Source organism: Euleptes europaea, chromosome 5 (genome assembly GCF_029931775.1).
Source record: "Euleptes europaea isolate rEulEur1 chromosome 5, rEulEur1.hap1, whole genome shotgun sequence".
Taxonomy (NCBI): domain Eukaryota; kingdom Metazoa; phylum Chordata; class Lepidosauria; order Squamata; family Sphaerodactylidae; genus Euleptes; species Euleptes europaea.
The window spans coordinates 59,395,770-59,420,212 of record NC_079316.1 but is presented as its reverse complement, the minus strand read 5'-3'; the positions used below and the strand labels follow the sequence as shown (position 1 = coordinate 59,420,212).

At 43.5% G+C, this 24,443-nt stretch overlaps 1 protein-coding gene across 3 annotated transcripts in view; it reads right to left on the bottom strand.

The window, feature by feature from the left end:
* MXI1 (MAX interactor 1, dimerization protein) overlaps positions 1-24,443 on the bottom strand; it is a 75,065-nt gene that overhangs the window by 45,618 nt on the left and 5,004 nt on the right. Inside the window, exons 1-2 of one of the 3 annotated variants that reach the window (XM_056850089.1) lie at positions 14,930-14,987; positions 13,567-13,699 (exon numbers count right to left, since the gene is read on the bottom strand). In XM_056850089.1, coding sequence (XP_056706067.1) covers positions 13,567-13,664 — 98 coding nt within the window. In that variant the 5' untranslated portion in view covers positions 13,665-13,699; positions 14,930-14,987. Of the gene's footprint in view, positions 1-13,566; positions 13,700-14,202; positions 14,361-14,929; positions 14,988-24,443 lie in introns of those variants that run through there. The other 2 variants (XM_056850088.1, XM_056850087.1) reach the window with 2 other exon arrangements.

Sequence of the window (24,443 nt, the reverse complement as noted above, 5' to 3'; positions counted from 1 at the left end):
AGCCTTTGTCCACATGTATTAGTAGCATCAGGCCTTAAGGTTTGTCCAGTTCTACAATCTAGTATTTTTCCACTGAGTTTGCATGCCAGAAGAAAGAAACCTATAGCTGTTGAATATTAGAAGAGGTCCCCACATTAGCTAGCAGGTTTAGCAGTTGCTCCATCGCTTGTGAGTGGAGTTCTACCTGGCATCCCCAGAGTGTCGTCTCACCTCCAGCTCTTTGTGGAATTTCCACTCTCAAGTCCCCATAAAACGCAGTCACACAAATGTCAAAAGCTTTGCTACTCATAAGTAATGAGATCAGTTTTCAACAACCGAAAGATTGGCCTTTTGGTGCAGCTTCCTTGGGCTACAGCCACTTTCCCATCAGTCATCGTGCCAGACTAATTTGGTTATTTAAATTTGCTATACTTAATATATTTTGACAGTGCTAAACTGATTCCCTTCATCTATCTTTTCCCTCCCCTCCTCTTGTGTCATGTGTTGTAGGTTGTAAGCCTGAGGGCAGGACCTGTGTCTTTGTTTGGATTTATGTACAGCATCTAATTAATGCAGGCAATCTCATAACAACTGCACTCACATGGCCATTTTTACATATGAAGAGCCGCCTCCAGATGATTACACAACATTTACCAGTAATGCTTCATAGGGGTATGTTTAGAAGGCCTCCCTACCAGATAAAATAGCTACAGAGAAATTATCTAGTGGTGACTGGTTGGTGTCAAAAGTGGTTTACCTTTTTTTGTATGAAGAGATAGCAGAAATGTGATCAAAGCTCAGTTGCATCAATCTCCCTCTTTCTTCCACACCAAACACATATGCATGTGCGCCCGCACACACCTCTGTGTCCAACAGCCAAGGTGGCAGAAGAACCAGTGAGGAAGGTAAGGTGGCCATTTTAGCAACATTCAGCTTAGGTCAAGTTTCAGGACTGTATCTTCAGCACAAACAAAATGAATGCAAATGCATCATCATTATATCTAATTCTCAATGTTTCCCCATCTACAGCTACTTATATCCAGAGACGGAGCCGTGAACAGACAAGACAGATCTTTCTACAAACCTGAAAAAAGCCCAGCTGTGTAGAAACATCTGAAATCTAACTACACACACATCGGGGGTGTTAAACCCCCCTCAAATAATAGAAGATGCATTTGTTTCTTTAAGAAAGGAGAGCTGAGTGGCCATGTGAGAACTGCTAGGCAACCACAACAGTATATCCAGCCTTCAAACCTTGGTTTGTTACTAAAAGGTACAGGAGAGAGCCCTTTGCCATCCCGATCCACTCCTGCTCCCCTCTCTTCTAACCTAGAGGGAGGATTCATTGGAGCTGGCCAAGCATAGCCACTGAGTAACTTACTACCATGCAATTTCTGTGAATCACCCATGTACAGTCATGGCTATTGAATGACTTGATGTCATACAACTTGCCTAGGCTCAGTGCCAGCCTCCATAAAATTTGTGTGACTTAGCTGGGCCCAGGAAGGCTATCACACAACTCACCCGCGTGACTTGCTACCATACGACTTTTGCTATTTGGACAGACTCTCCCCAGGGAAAGGCTGCTGGGTAAAGGAAGCTGGGACAGCTGAGAGTCAGTGTGGTGTAGTAGTCAGAGTATCAGACTAAGATCTGGGAGACCCAGGTTGAAATTCCTACTCTGCCATGGAAGTTTGCTGGGTGACTTTGGGCCAGTCATACTTCCTCAGCCTAATCTACCTCACAGTGTTGTTGTGAGGATAAAATGGAGGACAGGAGAATGATCTAAGTTGCGTTGAGTCCCCATTGGGGACAAAGATGAGGAATAAATTAAGTAAATAAATAATAAAGCTGAAGATTGAGGGGCAGATAAAAGAAACGTTGGTTAGTGGGTAGGAAGGAGAGAAGGCAATAGAGAAAGAGGAGAGGATACGGGACGAGAGAATATGGGGCCAGGAGGCGAGAAAAAGAAAATAGTTTGGGGAAGGGGATATCCTTCTTCATGTCATTTAAGACAAGATACATTCAACAGAGAGACTGGCTGGCCAAAGATTTCATGGTAAGTTTCATGGAGGAGTGGAGACTTGAATCTGGTCCTCCCTGGTCTCATTCTAGCCCCTGCCTACACCGGCAACTGCTAGTATCTTAAGGGCCAAACTAGATATAACAGTGGCAGTTGTGTGTGCTGAACTGCGTAGCCACCTCAGTGACACAGAAAGAGTGAAGGTCTGATTTTAACAGCAGAAGGGGCACATGAATGAAACTTCCCTGCAGCCCCTCTACCCAATTGCTTTTCACCCAGTCCAGCCCCCTTCCCACATTGTTTCCTCCTGTTGGGAAAGAGGCAGCTCTACAGGGAAGCAGTAGTTGAGGAAAGGTCATTCTCTACATAGGCACCGTGGCTCCTTCTATTCTCAACTTATCAATGGTCATAAGGTTCCTTATAACAGAGGGGCCGATCTATTAGCAGCTATGAAGGATTTTCCCAAAGGACAGTGGTTTGACTAGATGACTTTTATATTCTTTCTGGCAATAAGGTCTCATAACATCAGGCCCACTGGAATAGGGCTGACACCCAGTAGGCATGAAGATTAACTACCAAATCATTATGTTACAGCCATTTGCACTTTCTAAGAAATGCACGAAGTCCATCTCTGGCAGCTGATAACTGAGGCTGGCTCCCACAGCAGGCCTCCCCCAATCAGCGAGGTGCTAACTTGGTTTGATAGCCATTATCATACCACACGCAGGGGACCCAGAGCGATCCACAGTCTGCATCAATAACAACCTTGAAGAAGGTCATTTCAGACCACTCGGACCACCCCAAAGCACTGCACCTTCCAAAGGGTGGATCTCAACCAAACCACTTTCTGTAAACCAGCAAATGGTTCCACAGTTATCCAGAGGCTCTTCGCTTAGAAGCGGTCACTAAATTTCAAAACAGATGGAAAGTAATCGTGCTAGATCACCAAAATATCTAAGGCCATCTAGCTAAGCAGCATCTGAAACCTGAGTAATTTCAAGCTGGTTTTCATCTGGATTCAAAACCAGAGAAAGGAGCCAAGAGCTATTTCCACAACACACACCACTCCTATTTTCTGGGCCAACAGGATGAACAACACACATGCCCAAGTAGGCAACTCAAGCAGCCCAGTTCTGTCAGAAAGCACGGCTTGCTGCAAGCCTCTCCTTTGCCATAGGCGAGAGTTCAAGCAGAGCAAGTATTCTTGTATTGTACACATCTGGCACACGTAATTTAACTCTCTATCCCCAAATATTTGTACTTGCTAGATATTACTGAACACTGGACGCCAGCCACAGACTGGTGGCCTGCAGCGCACATTGTAGACAGAAAGGCATGAAGTGTGCCAACAGGTTTAAGAGGTTTGTGCCTTTCTTAAGTTACTGTAACTCTGAAACAGCAGGAAGGTCAGAAGGTACATTTTTGAAATCTGGCTTGGCCCAGCACAAAATGGCCTGGTGCCAGCAACGCACCTGTCCCCATGCAAATGGCGGCACAGCCATCGTGTTGTGCAAATGCCCCAAGTCAGTATACCAGGCATCCAGAAAGCACTGTACAGAACGGTTGTGCGCAAATGGAAAAGTCATCTGCAGCTCTGCACAGTATGCAGACATGCCCTAAGAGCTAATTCTCAGTTTACTTAACACACCAGTGCAAAAAAATAAAAAATCCCGTCCCGTACGCTTAAATGGGAAACCTCAGTTGTGAATGTGCCAGCTTTCCTTGCATTATACACATTAAGTGGGGACTGGGAAAGAACTGGCCTTCCACTTCTATGTTTATTGAATGGAAATTCAGTAACTGAAACGTACATGCACTGTCCACAACTCTGTTACACTTGTACTTTGTCACTGTAGTAATAAAGATCACCAAGTCTTAAAAGCAAAATATGAGCTAGTCCTAATAAAATCTGAAATTGTTCTGTTCCATTCTAAGTAAAGTTACCCAGATCAAATGGTAAAAGGGAAATGGAATATGGTTTGGAAACACTGGGTGATGCAGTAGCAAATTATAGCTGAACCTGTGTTTTCCTTTGACAGAGTTCTTGTTCCAGCTGTGAGAAGAAACAGGAAAGAATTATCAGTGAGATTCTGGTTCACAAAAAGTGAGAGAAAATTCTCACAAAATGCCTGTTAGCTCACTAAACAAAGTAGTAGAAAAGGGCAAGAGTCCAATAGCACCTTAAAGACTAACAAAAATATTTTCTGGTAGGGTATGAGCATCTGAAGAAGTGAGCTGTGGCTCACGAAAGCTCATACCCTACCAGAAAATATTTTTGTTAGTCTTTAAGGTGCTACTGGACTCTTGCCCTTTTCTACTACTGCAGACAGACTAACACGGCTACCCACTGTGAATTATCATCACTAAACAAAGTGATTACCTTAACCGGACTTATGTAGCTCTTACTATTGCATGTTAGTTGTTCTGTGAAGTTAAGCTTCCTTCTGGAACAGCTATAAGTTTGCTTCTTGCTACAAACACCACCTTATTTTGTCTTATGTGTGAGTAATTGTGATTGCTTGAAACATTATTTCAGTTACCTTAAATATGTGAGATTCCTCCATGGATGTGCCTGCCGGCCCTACTACTATCTATTGAGTTCCAGAACTGAGGGAACAAGTGAGACATTAATGTTTGCTTCGCATTTGTCTACATTCCAGCATCACTGCTCACCATGCAGTAGTTAGAGCTTCTAGTTCAAGAGTCTAAAAAACAATGGAAACACCCAGTATGATTGATATAGCAGTTAACATGTTGAACTATGACTGGACAGACTCAACTTCAAATCCTATGAAGTTCACTGGATGACCTTGGACCAATCCATGTTTGTCAACCTAACCTACCTCACAGGGTTGTTGTGAGGACAAAATGGGAGAACCATGTACTTAGGAATACATGAAGAGTGTGGAAAATATCAGAAATGTCCTAACGATAGAATATCTATTAATTACTTGCTGCAAATCTCCCATTTCCTTGATTTTCATACCCTACCTTCAGTTTTCTATTGGTCCTTTTACTCCTCTGTGCTCTTCTCTGCTGCACCATCTGTTCTGATTGTATCACCATCATCTCATATCTATCATCTGAACATATCTCTTGGCTGTTATTAAAATAGGCCAAGAGCCATCTGGTAACAGCCATTGCTAAATTTCTGAATATGGCAGTAAATCAGGTCACTGACAACGCCTCCTAAACAGAGACACACCCTTCTAAGGCCATTGACTTCGATGTTCAGGATGGCACTTCAATGATCCACTCAGTTAATCAAACTGCAAATGATGGAGGTATTCTTAATCCTGAGTTGACCATTGTTTGACAGGTGATGCAAAATAAAGATGTGGAGATGAACCACCACCACAGAAATGTGGTTGTGATTGCTGTGCTGGCCGGCAGCTACATGGACTCAAATGAAGCATGGCCAATGGTGGGTCACCACATACAGAACCAATCACAATTCAGTATGTACAGAGATCTTTGTGTACCTTTCTCCCATTTTTACTGCCCTGGAACTACAACAGAGGTTGCAGGCTTATCTTTCACTCTTTGTGGAAGGGATGGATGATGCTAAGGCTTCAGAGAGCTACCACGAGGCCTAGACAAAAATTCTCTTAGGGCCCTCCTCACATTCTCAAGAGCACCCTCAACATGCTTGATTATAACAAAAATGTTCCTACTGTCTTCAGGAACACTTTGTAGTAGCCCTCCAAGACCCCAGGTTAATTCAGGCCCCCTGGAATTTTGCACTCCTAGTCCTTCCCTCTCAGCATCCCTGGATGACACTCAGCAACTAGTGCTGCCTGGCAAGTTCAGATATCCAGAAACAGAGGTAGCACAGTTATGGACACCAAAGATGCCTAGCGCAAAGTACTGCCTGGTATAGAATGTTGTAACTGGCACCCAAATGGAATCTGTGACCACCGAGGAGTTCAAAACAATAATTTCAATTCTCTCTCTCTCTCTCTCTCTCTCTCTCACACACACACAGAGCACATACTCCAGTGCCACCATCCTGCTGATTCCAGAACAAACCCCCCATAAGACTTTATATCAAACATGAATCTATAAATTTGGTGTGTGCACGTGTATGAAGTATGAAATATGAAGACAATACAATCAAAAATTTCTTCACGACACTATATTCTTTGTTTTATATTTTTAGAAATTGCTTTATATTTTTAGAAAATGTGTTTACCCCATATTTTGGCAGTTAAAAAACCAAATTCCATCACAAAACATGTATCGAGCTAACAATCTGGGAAAAACTTTCTATGATAAAAAAATCTTAAAACAAATAGGATAAATCTTTCATATTCAATGTTCTGGGGTTAAAAAACAATGTCCAACCAGGAAAAAAAATCATGCAAATAGCTTTAGTTTTATGACATCATTACAGTGCTCAACTTTGTTAACCTGTGGCACAAACTTTAGAACGCCAACAGTTTTATTTCTAAGATGGAAGAGAAAAATTCAAAAGCTATACAAATCGAAAGGATTGCATTTGATAGTATACCACTACAGCAAGGCATGCAATAAACTTTGGTGGGGTATGTATTCTGCAAAGGGTTTCATGGTTGGCCTGGGAGATTAAAAGCAGGAATGTGTCGAATTTTCGCAAGCTTTGATTTGTGTTGCAAGTAACTATTTCGGAGTACTAAAAGGTGTGTGTCTATAGTGTATCTATAGTAAGCATCTTCTGCACCATTTTGGGGACATTATTTTCCTTATTTGCAGCTGCTTTGGTGCCTTTTTTAAAAACTTGATTGGGCTTCTTCACTCTGTGATCCCAGCCAATCAGGGATCACAGGTTAAACGCAACGTTGTCGCAGAGCGACGTAGACAAAACAGATTGGATATTTGATGATTTCCCGGAGGGTAAATTAAACCCTTCTTTGCTCCCACACCCTGAAAGACGGCAAGGGCAGTGAGAAAATGAATATCCATTTCTTATGCTACCAGATGAATGCTCATCATCTTGCTGCACTATGCAGTTTCATGGCTTGCCAGTGTTGTGTAACCAATACAGTTCTAATTGTGCATAGTTACACATGACAAGTTGAGAAGAATGTAGATGGAATATATACAATTGAATGAGATTCTCATCCGTACCACATTATTTCAATGGGTTGTATGTTCTATCCTAACTAATCAATTGCAGACAAATGGACTGGGGCGATGGTGCATCAGCCCAGTTGCCTCAATCATGGGTTTCTTCCTTTCACCACCACCACCCGCCACCAATAGCCACACACTTACAGATTGTTTAGGACCTTTCTATACAGGGATGTAAAAGTCCTAAAGGGGGGAGGGAGTACCTTTTGAAAGCCAAGAAAACATTCATATAATGCACATGTTTTAGCTCAGTGCGAAACCCACTCATTGTCAGTCCATGAAGGGCTGAACAGTGTGCCTGGAACTATATAAAATAGGATTATTTTTATATCATGTATCGGTCATGTCAAATGTCTTCTGGACTAACAAAAAACTTGTCCAATACCTGTATTATTGATTTTTTTTAGATCTATTTTTTGGAAAGAAAGAAAGAAAAAAAAAAGAATGGCAGAGGGCCATACATTGCACATTGCCATTCAGTGACTGATTCATAAATCAGTAAATGTTTCCTTTTTTTCTTCTTCTTTTTTTGGCAGTGCCATAATGGGGTTTTTTTTGGCCATCTTTATAACCAATTGTCCTTGAAAATATTTTATATAAAACAGTTTTATTTCTCAATAAGCTTTATCAACATAGATGTTTCCAAATGTATACAGCAAAACCTCATTCTGCAGATGCTTCTCCTAAGTCAATATTCCCTTGACGTTTTATGCTTCTCTCTATCTGCAACATTTCTCTATTGTAGACAAATGTAATGTTCCCTATGGTCAGGGGCAGATCTAGGCCTTGTTTTTAAAAACCTACTTTTGCAAAGGAAATTGAGTTTCTACATCAACAAGCCCAAATTCTGGGCTCACAACATTATGTTTGTATAAATATGCAAATGCGTCATTTCTTCCAAAGGCAACATTTCAGCTTCCGTATAATTCAGAACAACTTGTTAAGAATGGGGCTGGTAAAGGACAAAGAATTATAGGAATTATTGACCTTTACAGGCGAGCAGTGTAAAGTAGCCATGGAGAGAGGGGAGAAGCAATCCAACACTGGGGAACATATGATCCCCAAACCCTGTAGGTTTCAGCTCTATCTGTTCTGATCAGGTGGTTCAGAGGACTGGCACAAGACATCACAAGTTGATTACGGACAGATCCAGTCTGAATTATTTTGTTTCTAGTTTTCAGCATAAACTGGACATGACCTTCTGACCAGATCTACCAATAGCCACCAGTGCTCTTATCCTCCATCAATTTGTTGCATCCTTTTATGAACCTAGTGAGACAGTTGGCTTACACAACAGCCCGTCTTAACTTCATCAACCTGATTATGTTAGAAAGGTCTCCATGCACAAACACATGGGGTGGGACTTACTAGATTTCCCACTCATGCAGTAATGCTTCAGCAATCGAAGGGCCATTGAGAGGACAAGCTACCAAGCTTTCTTCCTAAACAACTACTATTGACTCAGTTTAGGGTTATGCACAATCAGTGCTGGTGGAGTACATCATCAACAAAAAAGGCTACAAAAGCCACTGAGAGCCAAGAAGATATTTTAAACTGTCTTTGGTTATAATGGAACAAAATACACATCCCTTTATAAACAGCACATCCAATCCCAACCCCTCTGTCCACAATGAGCAAATGCTAAAATACAAAGTGCCCAAAACAAAGGGGACCAAGGGGTCACAGAGTTTATAATTTGTAGGACCTGTAAAACTTCCACTCTATTTGACCCTGGAATCTAGGTGTTTTATGCTTCTGAGATTTATTGAAGAGTTGGTTTTTATATGCCGACTTTCTCTACCACTTAAGGAAGAATCAAACTGGCTTACAATCACCTTCCCTTCCCCTCCCCACAACAGACATCCTGTGAGGTAGGTGGGGCTGAGAGAGCTCCAAGAGGGCTGTGACTGGCCCAAGGTCACCCAGCTTGCTTCATGTGTAGGAGTGAGGAAATCAACTCAGTTCACCAGATTAGAGTCTGCTGCTCATGTGGAGGAGTGGGGAATCAAATCCAGTTCTGCAGATCAGAGCCCACTGCTCCAAACCACCACTCTTAACCACTACACCACACTGGCTGTGAGTTTAATAGTTGTGAATTCTATCGATTTAATTATTTTATCATGTTTTATTATGTGAGCTGTCTTGGGCAGGTCTCTGAAGAGGCAGCATATAAACGTTGTAAGTAAAAATATCTACTTCCACTATACAGTCCAGAACGAGCAGTCAGACAGATTTAAGTATCCTCCTTAGAGAGCCCCGCAGAAACTAGGGGGAAATGCTAAACTGCAAGTTTAGCTTTTTGCGGGTCACTCCCTGAAGCTACAAAATATTCTCTCTATTTTAAGGAACCCTGCAAGGTGATTTTTTTTAACCGCAGCAAACTTGTTCACAACCTTACTCATGTCTTGCCAATTAGCACATTAGTTGGCGTATCACTGCAGCTTGGTACTCACCACATGAGGGACATAAAAAATAGTTCTGTATTATACTATGGAAGGAAAACTGAAGGACAAACTAGATTCACTGCATTTGTTTTACGTGCGTAATCTCTAAAGCAGAGGTGAGCATGTGTCACCTCAAGCACTTTTCTCCCAACTTGGTTGAATTCTGGTATCAAAGGTAGGCTGGAATTGACAAAATTGAGACAATTTGGAATAACAGGGAAGGCTCTGCTCCCCTAGTTCACATATACATTTTGTTCTATAAGTTAGATACAACCCTCCTCTTCTCCCACCTTCTTTGAGATGTGGCACATGAAGCACAAATGCAGCTGTCGCTTTTTCATTTAGTTTCCTCCTTTGTAAGAACCAATTTACAGGGACGATCTGATCACAAGGGCGTTTCTTCTGCTGAGACTACTGTTAGGAGGGGGGAAACTTGATGATTGGGCTCTCACCTCTGCACTATCACCATGGCCATCTGCATTCTATCCAAGGGTTAACCTACACATTATGTGGCAGATCTGGAAACACAGTGGCAGGTGTATACTTCAATGTCACAAAAGAAGCGTTAGGGGGATCAGTTTGGATCAGGGCTGCCACATTCAGGTTGGGAGGGGGGAACCCTTTCTCCCAGTCTCTTTCTCAGATAGAATTTCCCATCCCCAGAACTACTATTATACTTGGAGGGAATTGCATCCAAACTGTACTATTGCAGACTTTTCCTTGTCGGAGCTAACAGCACATGAGAGATGATTTCTCATATCCTGTTTCCACAACAGAAAGGGGTTAAACCCTACCTACTCACCCCATTGCTACAATCCACTGACCACACTGTCGCCTTTTAATGGTAAATATAGCAGCAGACCATCATGGTTTCCCCACATAACATGTCTTTTGACATTAAAAGGGTTCAGATTATCCACACTCCCTCATTCCTTCACATGCATACACCAGGTGCTGCCTCTTCCCAGCTTTCTCTGCAATGCTTATGCAAGACCAAACGACTGTGGGAATCTGTTCCTCACCCATCCTGGACAGACACAGAGCCAGAAAGTCAAGGAATATCAGGGCTGGGAGAAAAAAAAGCAAAAGCAGCATAATCAGCCTTTCAACCTTCACAGCAATCCTTAATTCACTGCTTTCTGTCTCCCTCCCCCTATTCAGTTGAAGAAAACAAGAAAGATGCACATGCTAAGTGAATGCCTAGATTATGCCTGCCCAGACTGCAGTTCTACTAGAAAATTTCTGAGATAATATATGTGCTTCAGGGCTGGGAGTCCTGGTGCTTAACAGTTGCCACTCGACTCAAAGAGATGGAAAAATGAGCCAGAACTGAAAATGCTACAAAAACATGATTTTGTGGAATTAGCTAAGGAAGCCAAACATTATAAACTGTGCAGGCTCCTCATGCTGATGCAAAAGGAATAAAATTCCTTCACAGCAAATATTCTAAATCATTTATTTTCAACCAAGACTCAGCCTTCCATCCTTCCGAGGTCAGTAAAATGAGTACCCAGCTTGCTGGGGGTAAAGGGAAGATGACTGGGGAAGGCACTGGCAAACCACCCCGTAAACAAAGTCTGCCTTGGAAACGTCAGGATGTGACGTCACTCCATGGGTCAGGAATGACCCGGCGCTTGCACAGGGACCTTTACCTTTACAAAAAAAAGAAATAACTACACATGTTCTAATATGCCTCAGTGTAAAAACCTGCATTTGAATCAGCTGAGCTGGGGACTACAGGCAGGGGTAAGTCCTAAATTTTGCCTTACTAAACCTAAATCAACTGAGAAATAACTAAGTGAGGTTTGCAGGGAGAGCATTGTGTTTGTTGTGCCAGAGAGTGAGTGGGTGATTAAAACTTGATTGCTGTCTTAAAGCTTGATTGCTGCTCCTAAAGAGGGGGTGTTTTGATTGGTGCTGGGTGGAGCTTGGGTGTGAAAGGCAAGGGCTGTGAGCATATACATTGCAAAGGCCCCTCCTCGCCAGAGGCACGAGCCGAAGGGCTCTTGCCCTGTGGCTCTTAGCCTGGGGACGTGTAAGGTGGGTAATAAATCTTATTTGGTATAGGAAGAGTGTGGGGTTTAAAAATCAAAGAATAATATAATAATAAATTTATTAATAAAATACCAATTATGAAAGTAGAAAGCCAGCAGGGGTCGGGGGGCTATCCAGTGTGCTGCATGGAGTGCCACATGTATGATTATCTGCCTGCTGGACAGAAGCCGTCAGATTTTCAGTCACTTTCGCCCTTTTGTCCTTTCCCTATAGCATAAATAACCATTTTCCTCAGCCATTCATTGCCTCAGTACATCTTTCCTTTAACTCCCAGTTTTCTTCACTCCTTCCTTCTTAGTTTCTCCTTCCTCTTACTCTGCATACACATACACTTGCACACAGCCCAACTTCTGCTGTTTTCTACATTCCTCTCCCACGCAGCATTTTTGCCTGAACATCTATGGAATGGCCTCACTTCTAGCTCTATCAGGTTGTGATTGGCAAAACTACTTTTGATGGTCAAATCTGCATTAATTCATCGTTTAATTTGATATCACTTTCACCTAAAATGGCATCCACAGGAAGCGTGCATGGTATTATGAAAAAGAGATGGCTAAACTGGAAGGTATCATTTGATTTGAATAAGTTTGATAATCCCTGCATGATCAATAATCCTCACACACATTTTTTTCAAGAAATAAACACTGCCCTTTCTTCTAGGGCAGTGATGGCGAACCTTTTACAGACCGAGTGCCCAAACTGCAACCCAAAACCCACTTATTTATTGGAAAGTGCCAACACTTTGTGCAGGGAAGGGGGCGGGAGCTTTGAACCGCTCTGCACGGCAGCGCGGTTCAAAGCCCCAGCCGCCCAGCTGGGCAGCGGGGAGTGCAGCAAAGGGGGTAGGAGCTTTGAACCGCTCCGTGCGGCGGCGCAGTGCGGTTCAAAGCCCCAGCCACCCAGCTGGGCGGCGGGGAGTGCAGGGAAGGGGGAGGAAGACGTGCGTGCCAGCAGAGAGGGCTACGCGTGCCAGAGTCGGCGCACGTGCCATAGGTTTGCCAACACGGTTCTAGGGTACATCTGAATGAGATGATTCACCAGAAGCTGTAGCATTCTCTCATGGGAGAATATCATAGCTAAAAATCAGACTACAAGTTTAGTTCTCTGCATAAGACACTCTGTGAGAGTCCAAAATATTATCTCTTTACCCTTGGCACCCTGCAGTTATTTGTATTGCAGTAACCTCATTCACTCCTGCCAATTAGTAAACTAGCTCAGTTTCCATACAACATAGTACATATCATATGAAGGACACAGAGCACTCCGCATTATACTATTTGCGTACTGTTAACGAACTATTCGTCCAGTTGGGAGTTTTCTGGGGTATCAGCATCTAGGCTGTATCAAACATGTGTTTTTAAAAATGCCGCACAGAAGTAGCGTACAAAGGACTATACGATTAATTCTTTGGGCACTATTGAAGCAAATTCTTTGGGCACTGTTCTGGTTAACCCCAGAAACCTAGAGGTTTACTCTCCCATTGAACATGTTTAGACTATACCCCTAAACCTGGGAATAAGCTTCACTGGACACAGTGGGACATTTTTTAGTAAACACACATAAGACCTGACTTGAAAATCATAACTGGTTTTCCTAGAAAACCTTGTATAAGCATCCTTGTATAAGCATCCTTGAATAGGAAAGTCTTCAGCAAGAATGATGACAATTATATAAAAGATCTCTGGTACAACCCATAAGAAGCCAAACAGCAGACAACCTGCTAGCTGGTTGGCTCTCCTAGATTTAAAGAGCCAGCTACCAAAATAACATGTATGGAAATGTTTCTATTAAAAACCTGGAGATTACCAAGCACTGGGGGGGTGGGGGAGTAAGAGGACTTCCCATCTAAAGCTCAAGTGAAATACATATTAGCTTGCCCCTTATGCACATAAGTATTTGGAACACTCTCTCTGGTGCAGCCTGGCAGCTCCCCTTTCAGAACCTTGCAGATTGTACCTGTTAGCAGTGCCTGTACTGCTACCTCCGCTGCTATGCTTCCTGGCCCGGCTCAGCCTCTGTGGTGGCTTTGGGTCCTGCAGTCCAAGGCTCGGCATGGAAGGGAAGGTTGACGCATAACCATGTTCGCACTCTGCACAGCAAAAGGGGAAGAGAAGGATCAGTCCCTAAGAAACAAGCAACAGATTCCAAGGATGTATAGTCTTAGAGAAGACACTCTGACGTCACCTTCAGCGAGCACTTATGACTTCAAATAACCCAGAGAAACAGAAGCCAGAGCTCAAGTGGGACTAAAGAGACCTGTCAGAGGGAGAACCTCCTTTTCAAGGAAGAAAGGAAACACTTGCAAGTTCGCATCGAGCATCCTGACCTGGACCCAGATCTCAGGAAAGAGACAGACCAAGGCTGCAGTGCAATTAAGACAATTTCCTGGGAGGAAGCCCCACCGCACTTACCCATGGGATTTACTTCGGAATAGCTCCCTACGCTATTCACTGCAACTTTCTCCCCTCCGTTTTTCTACAGCATGTGCAGCTCCCTTCCACCAAGTCCTCCCCCAAGCAGGAACAATTCACCTCCATCTTTCCTTGGGGAGGCGGCACTTCAACCCCCGCAGCCCTTCCTCAATCCAGTTACCTCTCTCTCTGCGCTCCAGATATTCAGCTGCCTCCAGAAGGCGCTGGATGTTGATCATCTCTACCCGTTCCATAGCCCTTGGATGGAAAAGGCCTCCTTAGCACCCTAGACCTTCTCCTGAGCTCCTGGTTTACAAAGGGGAGGCCTTCTTATTACACTTGCAAGTGACTTTTTTTTTTTAAGTGACTCCAAGAGAAGTCCCCCAGGAAATAAACACAACAAAACAGGATAGCAAGCAGGAAGTCTGCGGCAGTCTGTTTTGCTGCTTTCAGTAAGTTAACCAGTGTGTGTGTGGGGGGGGGGGGAGATTTGGTAAATCTAACCACTCCGTCCCCTGAATCTTAGCCACCTGCTTCCTGAACTGTCCGGCTCGGAACTGCTTCCCTGCCCTTCTTGCTTCATCTCCTGGTCCTTAACCCAGATCTCCAGCCCTGCTTCTTTCCCCTCTGGCCCTGGGCTGGCTCAGATCCCCCCCTTCAGCATCGAGCCTTGCCGCTGCTCTTGCCCCCGCACCCTTCCTCCTGCCATCCGAGCACCAACGGTTCAGCCCCCCCCCCAACTCCCCCGCACTCTTCTCGCCCTAGCGCTGCTTGCTCCCCGCGATCCTACACTTTTCCTCTCCACCCCTGCGCCGGTGGTCCAAGCCCCTCTCCCTGGGATCTAGCCGTTCCCCTCCGCCTCCTGCCGCAGACGCCGTCAGTCTCTGCCTTCGCCACAGTTTGTTTACCTCTGCTTAGAAATCATGGGGAGGGGGAGGGGACACCCACGAGACTCGGCCCCGATGCCTCTTGGGAAATGTAGTTCGCGGCTTCCGTGCCGGACGCGTGCCCAGGCAGCTGCAGGTGCATTGTGGGAAGTCCTCTCTCTCTCTCTCTCTCTCTCTCTCTCTCTCTCTCTCTTATGAGGCTCGTTGGCCCGGCGGGGGAGGTTGCTGTGTGATCTTTTGGGTGGCTTTCCCGTCCCCCCTTTTTCTGCATCTACGGTACTTGCGGGTGACAAGTTCTGGAACTGACTTATTAATTGAGACTGCTACCATTTAGACTTGCAGTGGTTCCCAACCTTTTTTTGATCAGGGACCACTAGGACTTTTTTGTTCGGTGCAGGGACCCCAAGGTCCAATATGAAAATTCCGAGAATTTGAAAATAAACTTTAATCATAACTGTTAGTTAAACATTAAACTTAGAATAATATTTGAATATATATTTTTATAATAGAGAACTTTTAATTGAAAATATTAATTTATTATGGGTGTATAACTTTGTTTCGCAGACCTTAATTTAGTTCTCGTGGACCCCTGGGGGTCCATGGACCCCTGGTTGGGAACGAGGGATGAGATCGTCCATCGCGGCTCATTGTCATTAAGATCGGTCACACGCACGCACCCAAGACCCAAGACCCAAGTCTTGGTCTAAAGACAATGGCAAGCAAACGCGTCCGCAGTGGATACTGTGCTGACCACTGGTTCATTAACGTTAACCCTTGCCTGTCTGACATGCAACAAAAGCTCGCCACTTAATACCCAGCAGCGGGCATAAGATTGGGGGGGGGGGGTTCCTGTTTTGTTTGTGGCAAAGCATTTGCCCTTGACGTGGATGGAGCTGCTGGAACAAAACTGAATTCCAGACTGCTTGCATGGACGGATTCGCAATTTTCTCTCCCCCCTCCTAGCATTGACAGCAATCCTTTATAGTTGAAGTATCGGAACAGTCATTACACAACGAACGTTTTTGTTTGTTTTTTAAACCACGAGAATGCATTTTTTGTTTTGATTTAATTTTCTTTTTTTAAGCTGCCAGTTTAAACAGCCGAATCTTGACACGCACCCTTGGAAGTAAGTTTCATTTCCACTGGAATCAGTGGGGGTGACTTCACTTTGAGCACTGGAGTAAAAAAAAAAAAAATCTTGCATTTTAGGTAGGTTTTCTACGTGGGAGCGCTCTCTAAAGCAACGATACTCCAGGCACTGTCCTGGATTGGGGCCCCTCTTGGTAATCCACCCTGAATGTTGTAAAAATACAAGGTCAAACGAATCGAGAAACGAGTGCTTCCAACTTTCAAATTCTGCAGTCTTTATCAGGACGGGATACGAATGGCTCAGTTTAGACGTCCCAATACGACTGCATGAAAGGCCCCTAGCGTTATTATGGCAGATTTACCTCCTTGCTAGTTTTGAGTCTTTTCTGCAGTGATTTGTAATTGCTGGTCAGATGTGTTTTAGCTGATATTAAATGCTTAATATTTTATTGTTGAAGATCAAAGCCATTGTGCAACAATTAACAACAACAACGCAAGACTTGAGCAGATAGCACACTGCCTATGTTGCAGGTTGACTGATGCTAATTAACTGTAAGCAAAAGAAGCTCTGGAAACGCAACCACTAAAAGTTACAATCCAAGTGGAATTTTTCAGACTTTACATCCAGCAAGGGGGAAAAATAAATCCAAAACTAGTAGCAGCAGACTACCTTTATTAGGGCCAGCTAAAAAGCCACAAAAGAAGCAAGCTGGATTTCAGGTTCATTAAAACGCTTCACAAGCTGGATGGCTATTAAGCAACAACCCAAAAAAGGGGGGGGGAACAGATGTTGCTTAGCAGGATGGAAAACTAAAGTCTGCAGCTTGTAATAGATTAAGACAGAACGGAGGAGGTGTTAATGGAGGCTTACAGTGCAGTTCGTTGCAGGCTTGCTCCAGTCTAAACCCTCTGATTTCAACAGATTGTAATAACTTTGCATAGGGTTGCAACTCTAGTAAAGTAAAGAATGCTTGGGGTAAAAAGACCCCAAGGCAGAGTCCTATGGTTCTTTCTATCAGTTGTTAAAATGCTATATATACAATGTACCAGTAGGTTCAAGGGGTTTCTATAGAGGTGGCTTCCCATCTAGGCTGTGCTAATGGCCAGCTCCTCTGAGCCAGGGGGAAGAAACTGCTGACAGGATCATCATGATCCCACCTCTATCACACAGGCATCAACAGAGCATGTCTGTCTGAACTCTTTAGAGGAAGATCAGGTCTGAGTGTAAGTCAGCCTTGTAAAAATAAGTTTGAGGTGGCACCACTCTGAGCTTATGATTGTCAAACCTATTTATTTATTTGCCAGGAATTTCCCCAACCTAACGTAATTTAGGAATGCAGGGCACTGTATGGCATACCCCCTTCCCCTGTTATCTTCACAACAATCCTGTGAGGTGGATTAGATTGAGAAACTGTCCCACGCTCACACCATGAGCTTTGTAGATCTATATGGATTGGTAGAAAGTGCCCTCAAGTCACAGCTGACTTATGGTGACCCCGTAGGCAAGACATTCGGAGGTGGTTTGCCATTGCTTGCCTCCACATGGGCCAAGAGAGTTCTCAGAGAACTGTGACTGGCCCAAGGTCACCCAGTAGGCTTCATGTGGAGGAGTAGGGAATCTGGTTAGACAAGTTTAAATGACCAAGACATTTGTCTTTCATAATACTGCATCAAGGTGTTCTTCCAGAGCTTTCAGTTTTCATGACTTCTAGCCCTTAAAACCTAGTCCTAGGGCCCTGACCTGCATAGCCCCAGGCTAGCCTGATCTCACCAGATCTCAAAAACTAAGAAGGCAAGTATTTGGATGGGTGACCTTCAAGGAATACCAGGGCTGTGCCACGGAGGCAGGCAATGACAAACCACCTCTGAACATCTCTTGCCTTGAAAACTCCAACAGAGGTCCCCATAAGTCAAATTTGACTTGACGGCAAAAACAAAAAGGGAGCTAGTAGCATGCTGGGAACTGGATAAGCAACCTCTGTACTTTTACAGTTCCCACAGCTCCATTAAAGTTTTGACACCCCCCCCCCCAACAGTCAATAACTTGTCATGGGAATTTTGCCCGCCAAATAGGGTAAACCTGTGTAGATCTACTGCACTTGCCAAAATCGGAAACCACTGCAGCAGATCTCCAGTCGACCCACCACATTCACCAAGGGGGCTCCAAGCGGCTGATTCCTGTCACCCTGCCTCTAGCCGCCTGAAGTTCACAGTCCCCCAGTTTTACTACACCTTCACTTTCCAAAATGTCCTAGTGCTACATAAACCCAAACACCACAATTTGAATAAATTATACAAATTAAATAACCCTCAGAACTCATGCTATTGACACATACAGGTTCCAACCAGGGATGCTGTGTAAGTCCAGTATTGGAATGTGAATGTGAGCTACAGGGCAATACGTTTAGCAGCCTTGACTCCAATGGGCTGTGGTCTCACTCTTTAATAGTAGGCTTGGGAGTCAATTTCCACACCAGTTGCACTTTTCTTGGCAGAATGCACAGAGAAGTGGCTCTAGAATTTTCTCCTTTTAGGATGTTATAATCAGCACATTAGTAAGCAATGTCCCCACAATACAGCCACTTACCGCTTACAGTTTTATTTCTGCACACACACACAAAAAGTACCCAGAGGTATACAACAGCTTTATGACCCCATCCCTAAAACACTTTCGAGTAAAATAATATCCATGTATTCAGAAAACTCTGGTTCAGAGAATTGTTCTAAATACTCTGGAGAGATAACAACTTGTCCTAATAACTTGATAGCCCCTCCTGAAGAACCTGGAGAATATTTACCTTACAACAGAGAAATATATTCCTGGGGTGGCAAAAATATCACAGCTACTAACAGCAAGTATTAATATTAGATCCTGCCTCATGTGAAAGTGTGTTTTAGGCTCAGTGGTTTTTGGGGAGACGGTACTTTCTACCCCAAGTAATACTGACTATACCTCAAAAGACAATTTGTGAAAGGTTTTTCCAAGTGCATTAGCAGTGTTAAATGATGTTTCAACAGACCTGTATTGCCAGCCTTCATAATGAATTTGTAAGTGACACTGGTTTACAATTAGCAGCAAATTGAATCCGAGGTGACATCTACATGGCAAAAGCCCATTCACAAGCATGGATCTGAATTGCTAGCTTGCCAAACAGCCTGGGTTTGCCCTGATATGAAACAGTACTGTCCCTTAAACCAATGGCACCTTAAAGACTGACAACATTTATTCCAGCATGAGCTTCTAAGAGTCAGAGCTCACTTCATCAGATGCTATGAAGCGGAAATAATTTCCACTTATTTACATGGAAAATTACAGAAGGGTAGGGCAGGCAGAGAATGGCTTGATGTGAATCCCATCGCAGATCTTTCAGGTGTGATTCTCTGTGTAAGAGACTGGAATGGATTAGCTTGTGACATACCATGGATGATGAGAGAGGTCAGAGCTTCCAGCCTCACATGGGGTGCCAATAAACAAAATGTAATGAAATAGGATAACCAACGACTAAGTGAGGAAGAAACAGCCCAAAACATAAGAAAATTAACTGGGGCATTGTAGTATGATACAATATATTGAGATTACAGCCCATTTAAAAGATGGTTCTGTTGAGTGATTTGAAATTACAACCCATTCCTCAAAGCTGCAGCAGCCAGAAACAAAGGTTTCGTGGCTGCCATGGGAGGAAAAAAGGGCTATTTGTTTGTTTTTTAATGGAAATTTTTTGGGGAAAGCCCCATAGAAAACAGCGATGCTGTGCCACCAAAAAGGTGGGGCAGCTCCGCCATTGCTTAAGGGGATTCCCGGGCTGAAAGGGGATAGGAAGCTGCCCAGCGGCAGCTCCGCCTCCCAGAACCCCCCAAGAACCCCTCCCGGGATGCCAGCGTGGGCAAGATTGCACGGCGCAAGTGGCATGGATGCCGGTGTAGGGTCATGCTGCCTCATAAGCCCATTCAGCCCCCAACCTCAGGAATGGGCTGTTAAAGTACGCAAGGAAATTCAAGTTGAAGCCAGTATGGCAGAAGGTGTTTAATTTCTTGATGAATTCTAATTCAGCACTTTTGTGTTGCGTATTCCCTTTGACCTTTCTGGGGGCCGGACACAACAGTAACTGCAACAGTATCTCCAGGAAGGTTGAAATGTTCTCCCACCATCTACAAACACTTTATAAAGGGAAATATATTATGAAACTGGGATTTAGATGTTTTCATTCTGGAGCAAAGATTGTAAAAATGTGTAGGTAATGTCGATATTCAAAAACATATTAATATGAATATTTAAAGTAACTTGTGTGTCCTATTTTGTAGCCTTAGAACAGACAAAGGGCATTACATGGAGTTGTCAGAGGCTTTAAAACAATATTCAGCTTCCATGAAAATCAATGCTAACTTCCATTTGATTGCAATTTTTTAACCTGTAACAGGAAGAGTACTTGAAAAAAGTGAAATGGAAATTCGTGTACCTTAACATAAATGATTTCAGATGACTGAGTAGCCTACTAAAGTTCATTGAAATGCCAAACAGTTATTTCCAGTCATCAGTATCTCTCAAGACAAACTAACAAGACAGCTGCTGTGATGGTGTGGATAAGAGACCTAGGGAGAAATCCTAAGCATCTTTATTTAGAATCCTGTTCAGGTCTATTCAGTGGTGTATATTCCAGAAAAGGGTTCTTAGGATGGCACTGCTAAATCCCAGTTTAGGTATGTACAGGCTCTGGACATTACTGTGATTCAGGCTGCAATCCTAAGCATGCTTAGTAGGGAGTAAGTCCCATTAAGCTCAGTGGGACTTGCTTCTGAGTAAAAGGCTTAGGGTTGCATTATCAGCCTCTGTTCTCATTCTAGAACTACATGCTGTGAGACACAAAGTGCAAAAGAATTGTATGTCCTGGAGAATATGTGTGTGTTAAGTGCCATCAAATCGTAGCCAACTTATGGCAACCCTGTAGGGTTGTCAAGAGACTTAAGACAGGTGGTTTGCCTGTTTAGCTTCTGAGATCTGATGAGATCCGGCTAGCCTGGACCATCCAGGTCAGGCCCCTGTGATATATATCTGTAGATAGATAGATACAGATATAGATATACTTGCTTTGACCCTCCCCAATCTCCATCTTTAGACTTTTAATTTTGGATCAGGTAGTTTTTAAGATTGAATCCTGGTGTTGTTGCCAGGTCTTGGACGAAACTTTCCCTTTCCTTAGGGTTGCCAGTGATGGACCCTGGGGAGGGTGAAGTTTGGGGAAAGGGTTCACTGAGCCATTGAGTTCACTCTCTGAAGCTGCCCTAATCTCCAAAGGAATGGATCCCTGTAGTTTGGAGATGGACTGCAATTCCAGGAGATCTCCAGGCACCACCTGGATGTTGGGAACGCTACTTGCACACTTGTCATGCACAGAAGGGAGTGCGAACAGAGAAGAACATGCCAGCTACTTTGGAGAGTGACTTCTGTGAACAACCCTCAGGCATTCATGCCCAGTTCTCAGCATTTAGTAATTTGGGGTCACCATGAGCATAAAGATTCGTCGTCTCCATAGTATATGGCCATTTGAATTTTTCTTTAGGGACAAACAGCAAAAAGCAGTAGCCTGTTTGAAACAAGCAGACTTTAAGACTCTTCTGATATGGTTATTGTCCCCCTATGGGAATGGTTTTGGAGTCATTCCTTTGGAGGAAACTGTGGGCTATTTTTACATTGAAATTGCTAGTTCAAAAGGATTTTTCTTGGACAATCCATGAACAGAAGCTGGTAGGAATCCAATATCCCCACTCACATATTCCAGGAAAATCCATATGGATGACCAATACCAATGCAATTTTAAGTGCACCCCTTCCGTACAAGAAACCTTGCCAATTGTCAGGTGCCCTTCCCAAGCTAAATCAGTAGCCACCACTGATTGTTCCATTACCACATTAATCCACGATGTGCCATGTTATGCCACATTAATCCATAAATGAATCCATTTTATTATCCTGGGAGTAATATTACTGGGGAATGAAAAATACGATGGACATTTCAAAAACCATCTGGTGCAGTTGCTACTTGTCATTCCATGAGCTGAAAGAAGCATGAAGGATATGCGCCAATGTTTTCCTAGTGGCATGTCAAAAGCAAAGTGGTAAGAGAAGTGTGGTTAGCAGTTTTGCTGACATCAGGCTTGCTCTGTACTAGTTACCAACATTGCAAGCTAAACAAGACATCTGGAAGCAGAATCATTTTTCTCTCTCCCTGCTCTGTCTGCCCTTCTTCTACTCCATCCAACACATCCCTGTTGTCTTCCACTGCCTTCTTCATCAGGTCTGCCAAGCCCTGATGTTCAGAAAAAGCAAGTGAGTTCTCATCCAAACTGCAAGAGGCTTATATATCATGAGATTTAAAATAATACATCATTAGATTGCTTTTATTTGCCATCTGGTTTCTAAGGCTTCAGGCAACACTGAGGTCAGACATTTTTTTTACCAGATATATGTGGTAGAGAAGGAAAGAAAAGGGGAAATAATGGATGAGATTCTCAATATTTGAGCAGCTATATATTAAGAAACGATTACTATGACCTAGAAGAACAGCAGTCTTCTGCAAGACCTTATTTGACCCTTTGCCAGAGTAGATATATGCAACCACATACCTTAAACTTATAGGGTTGCCACTGGAGGGAGGTTTTTGGGGTGGAGCCTGAGGAGGGCGGGGTTTGGGGAGGGACTTCAATGCCATAGAGTCCAATTGCCAAAGCGGCCATTTTCTCCAGGTGAACTGATCTATATCAGCTGAAGATCAGTTATAATAGCAGGAGATCTCCAGCTAGTGTCTGGAGGTTGGCAACCCTATAAACTTAGCAAATATCATAAAAGTTGTTACTTTTACTGAAGCATTAATACTAATATGAATACATTTCTTTGACAGGTATATCGACAGTAAAGCTCCTAGGTCCATGCACGAGATGAGAATTTTTTTTTTCCTTATTGATTATACAAACGTTCAGCAAATAAACAGATAAGCCTTATATTCCCTTTGAGAGTCACCAGTGACATGGGCTCTAAAAGATATTGTCCACAGTATTTATTTGTTTACTTAATTTATATTCCACCTTTCTCCCCAATGGGGACCCAAGGGGCTTTTATCATTCTCTTCTTCTCCATTTGATCCTCACAAGAAACTTGTGAAGCAGGTAAGGCTGAGAGAATAGGATTGGCCCAAGGTCACTCATAAAGGTTCCATGGGAAAGTGGGGATTCTAGCCTGTGCCTCCCAGATCCTAGCCTGACTCTCTGACTGCTAAACCACACTGACTCTCCGCACTGCCACTTTGACTGTCAGATTTGAGCTTCCACCCATAAATTCTTTGTAACACCTCCCAGGCAACCTCTTACTAAAAGGAAATAGGTGTGGTTGAAGAATATCAGTGATAATATTCCCTATGTAGTCCATCAGTGGCAATGACAGGCTGGCTCACAGGCTGGAAGTGGTTTTTAGGCTCTATGGCGAATACCATTCAAACACAGCCTTGTTCCCTCCAGCCTTCTTCAGTTTTCCATTCTATCTCTACCTGAACTGAGTAAATCCTAAACAGGTGATGCCCATGCAGTGTGCTTTCATAGAAATTTAAACTAACCATACGGCTCTTTAAAGGAACTGGGAGGTTTCACCATCAGGGAGCCATCGGGCCAGCACTCTCCATTTTTGGTCCCTGACTTTGGAACGCCTTTCTCAGGACCATTTCACACCTTACGACCTTCCAGGGGAGAGTACTGAAAATTGCATTCATGCGATTCATGGGATCTATAAGGTTAAAGCCACTTTACCCATAGTTCAACATAATCGTGTGCACATCAGTGCTACCACACAGTCCTGGAAAGTCTCCACGCAATGAAGCCTATCCATGCAGGAAGGAGCTTTCACACATTGCAGCTGCCCACATGGCTCGCTACCTTGTGGGGCCATAATGTATTCAGTTGTTGACGTTTGGACATGCATCTGTTTTGTTGTTAAATAATGTGATCTCTACGCATCACTGTAGTTTTAAACTTTTGTTTTCTCTGTGTTCTATATGGGCATTGCATTAATTTTGTTCACTGTGTATGTTTTGTGTACCTGTTCAGAGGCCTGTCTTGGGTCACCTGTCCTCCACAGCTACACCACCGTCTAAAAGGATTACTTACCCATGAAAGCAACTCTGTATTACTGAAATAAATCGTCCAGGTGTACATTTAGAGGGGTGCAGCAGCTGCCCCAAAATTTGATTGTCATCATGTTGGAACAGTATTAGTCACTGTTATTTTTAAGCAAAATGCTTCTTCTAGAGAAATGAAAGGTGTCGTACCTCTGGAGCCTGGGGAGGATTTTAAAGATGCCAACAAGGTAAAAAATAACCCTTTATTATTCCATGGGTGAGCTTACAAATGGAGTCCACATTCTTGCATTGGGAGGCTAAAGGGTTTTATTTCATATCTGAACA